Source organism: Monoraphidium neglectum, assembly GCF_000611645.1.
Source record: "Monoraphidium neglectum strain SAG 48.87 unplaced genomic scaffold scaffold02598, whole genome shotgun sequence".
NCBI classification, from domain to species: Eukaryota; Viridiplantae; Chlorophyta; class Chlorophyceae; order Sphaeropleales; family Selenastraceae; genus Monoraphidium; species Monoraphidium neglectum.
In genome coordinates this window covers 3526-7237 of record NW_014011030.1, presented here as the reverse complement: position 1 = coordinate 7237, position 3712 = coordinate 3526, and the positions used below count along the sequence as shown (strand labels likewise).

At 69.6% G+C, this 3712-nt stretch overlaps 1 protein-coding gene across 1 annotated transcript; it reads left to right on the top strand.

Annotated features, from left to right (window-relative positions):
* Positions 1–896: 896 nt before the first annotated feature.
* Positions 897–3454, top strand: MNEG_11115 (ornithine decarboxylase; the record flags this gene model as incomplete). The annotated part of the gene is made up of 4 exons (XM_014040413.1): positions 897–1581; positions 1824–2116; positions 2420–2881; positions 3116–3454. 4 exons carry the CDS (start codon positions 897–899, stop codon positions 3452–3454), a joined length of 1779 nt encoding a protein of 592 aa, XP_013895867.1.
* Between the last annotated feature and the right edge of the window lie 258 nt (positions 3455–3712).

The window sequence follows — 3712 nt, the reverse complement described above, 5'->3', positions numbered from 1 at the left end:
GGAGTGGCGCGGCGGGAGCTGCGGAGGCCCGCGCCCGGGCGCGTTGATGAGCGCGCCGGCAGGGAAGCGGTGACCCGCCCAGCGGGTGCCTAAGGACGGATGCCGCTCGGGCGGCAGGGCAGCATAGGCGCGTCTTCAGGCACCAAAAGGTCGCTCCTGATTATTCCTACCTTTTTGCAGCACCAGGAGGCCGGAAAAGGATGCTGGCAGCGCGCCAGGCTGGCCGCCGATGGCGCGAGCGGCAGCCATGGGGCCGGAGCAAAGCAGCTCCCCGATTCTTGAACGCTGCGCAGCCCATCCCTGCATCATTTGACAAATGCCCTGAACAACTCCAACAACTTATAGAGCTCTTAAAGCGGCCGCAAGGCCAGCTGGGACTCGCTCCTCCGAAGAGGCGGCAGCACCCTCGCGGTTCATCACATCGCGGCCCAGCCCGTGCATCAGGTGAGAGCTCGCGATCTGTGTAACCTGCCACTGCCCAGCTACGCGCCGGGATCAAGATTCAGGGGCGTTGGGGCCGCCCGTGAGGCCAAGGGCCGTTTTCTGAGGGCAACCCGCTTGCTTTCTGGGGGCGATCCCGCTCGGAACGGACCTGGGGGCTTACATGATACGGTGGAGGCTACTGCGCGGCCTGTTGCGGAGCCGAGCAGCGCAGGCACGAGGTCAACCAGCACCCATCGCCTCCTTGGGCTTGTCCCGAACCACATCAAGCACGCGACAGCTTCCCCGCCTTTCCATTCGTTTATATGTCGTGCTCACACGTGCGCTCGCCCGTGCTTCGCTGCTGCCGCTGCGGCGCCACTGCCCACTCCGCAGGCTCAGTTCCCAGGGAACGAGTGACCGCCGCAGCCACAGCGCCAGCTCCCCCAGCCCTCTCCCTCCCCCGTCCGCCCTCGATGGACGCCAACACGACCGCTGCGCCCCTCCGCATGCCGGAGGAGGCCACGTCGCCCACCCTCATCAAGCGCTCGATTGAGCTGAAGCGCCGCTCGGTCGACCCCGCCAGCGCCGACGTGCCCCCGACCTCGGCCCCCAAGCTCCACTGCACCTACAGCGCTAAGCTGGTGGACCTCATGTCCAACTTTACCGTTGTTGATGAGGACGGCCAGGTCGTCTCGTTCCAGGAGGACCCCTGCTCCGACGGCAGCGCCCCGGTAGGCGCGGCTGCCCCTGGCCAGCGCGGCTCTGACGACGCCAACTCTGCGGCCAGCGAGCAGGGCGCGCTGTGCGCCGTGCCCGAGGGCGGCGACGAGGAGGCCAGCGGCCCCGAGGGCGCCGCGGCGGCGCTGCTCAAGCCCGCCGCCAGCTCCGACGCCGACGCTGAAGCCGACGCCGGCTCCTGCGGCACCGCCGCGCCTCTGCCCCCGCCCGGCCCCCAGGGCCTGGCGGCTGTGTTTGAGCGCTTCGCCGCGCGCAGCATCCCCAGCGCGGCGCCGGGCGACGTGGCGGCGGCGGTGCGCGGGCACCTCAAGGAGCACCCCTCGGCCGGCATGGACACGCTGTATGTGTACGATCTCGCACAGATCGCACGCATGCACGCTGCCTGGGTCGCGGCGCTGCCCCGCGTGAGGCCCTACTACGGTGAGCGACCTTCTCGCTGCGGCTGCGGCGGGCGCGGCGCGGCGCTGTGCGGGTTGCCCTAGGGCGCACCGCTGCAGTGAGCGCTGTGGCCGTGCGGCTTGCCTTGGACAGGCCAGCTGTGCGCAGCTACTCCCAGCTGCTTCCCGCCGCTGGCAGGGCATGCGCGCTCCGTCCAGCTGCGGCCGCCCCCTCCTCCCTCTCAACCGCACGTCCCCGCCCCCGCCTCTGCCCCTGCCGCGCAGCCGTCAAGTGCAACCCCGAGCCGGCGATCCTCTCGGTCCTCGAGGCCCTCGGCTGCGGCTTCGACTGCGCCTCCCAGCTCGAGCTCGCCGCCGTTGTCAACCAGATGGGCGTCGACCCGGCGCGCGTCATCTTTGCGAACCCCTGCAAGCGGCCCGCGGACATCGCGTTCGCGCGCAAGCTGGGGGTGGAGCGCACCACGTTTGACACGGAGTGCGAGCTCCTCAAGATTGCGGCGGCGTACCCCAGCGCGGGCTGCGTGTTGCGGCTGCGCTGCGACGACGCGGGCGCGCAGGTGCGGTCGGGAATTCGCTGGGGGACCGCGCACACCCTTGCGTGCATGCATGCAGGGATACCACACATGCATGCATGCATGCCCTCCACACCCGGGACCTCGTTCCCCATCCAGCCCGCGGCCCCGCCCGCCCAGTGCGGCATGCACGACCAGCGCGGCAGATCCATCACCAGCGCCCCCCAACCCCCACTCGTGGCGCGCCCGGGTTTCAATCGCGGCCCCGAGTCGAAACGCGCTCGCCCCTTCTCATCAAACAACAACCTAAACACCGTTCCTATCACATCCTCAACCTCAAATCCACAGGTCCAGCTGGGCCTCAAGTATGGCGCAGAGCCCCACGAGGTCCCTGGCCTGCTGGCCGCCGCCAAGCGCCTGAACCTCAATGTCGTCGGCGTGTCCTTCCACGTTGGCTCCGGCGTCCGCAACTATGGGGTGTATGCCGAGGCCGTCCGCCGCGCGCGCGACGCCTTCGACGCCGCTGCGGCGCTGGGCTTCACGGATATGACGCTCCTCGATGTCGGCGGCGGGTTCGTCGCGCCGCACGCCGCGTCTCCGGCGGCCGCGTTCGTCGCGTCGGCGGCGGCGATCAGCCGCGCGCTGGACGCGTGCTTCCCCGAGGCGGAGTGGCCGGGGCTGCAGGTCATCTCCGAGCCGGGGCGCTACTTTGCGGAGAGCGCGGCGACGCTGGTGGCGCCCGTTTACTCCATCCGGCTGCGCACCGTCGACGGCGCGCCCGATGGCGAGATCGCGCGGCGTGACTACTGGGTGAGTCATCCCGTGCCCCCGCCCTTCTTTGCAGATCAGCAGCTTGCGTTTTGGGCCGTGGTGCTGCAGCTGCAGCGTGTGCATCGGCCCGGCTAGGTGTGGCGAGACTGGGTCTCGCCTCGTCCTGCGCAATGATTGTATGCCCGCCTCTGCTCCACTTCATGGCTTCCTGGGCTGCCCTATTTTATGCTCCCGCCTCTCATCCGCCACCACTACAACCACCCCCACCCCCAGATTACCGACGGCCTGTACGGCTCATTCAACTGCATCCTCTACGACGACCAGCACCCCTCCTTCCGCGTCCTCCGCTCCCCCTGCCTCCCGCCCCTCGCCGCGCCCGCCGGCGCCGCCGCCGCCGAGACCTACCCCTCCGCCGTCTGGGGCCCCACCTGCGACAGCGCCGACTGCGTGTTCAAGGACGCCCGCCTGCCCGAGCTGCGCGTCGGCGACTGCCTGCTGTTCAGCAACGCAGGCGCGTACACGGTCGCCGGCGCCTGCGACTTCAACGGCATCAACTTCTGTGACCCCCGCAAGGTGTTTGTGCAGAGCCGCGCCCCCGCGCCGACCGCTTAAGCTGACTCGAGCTCACTTGATGCGCCGCGGGCGATTTTTCAAGCCCTGTCCTTAACGGAGTGCGTGCGCGGTCGCCCCCGAGCCCCCTGCACGCGCGCCCGTGTGCGCGGCTCGCGGGTCGGCGGCCGGCGTCGCGAGGGTGGCGGTAGGCACTTGAGGCGGGGTGGCATGGGTTGTGGTGTGTTACGGCCGCAGGGCGTGCGTGAGTCGGCATCCCATGGAAAACCTCCTCTACCACTTGTCTCCTGGCTCTCGGTC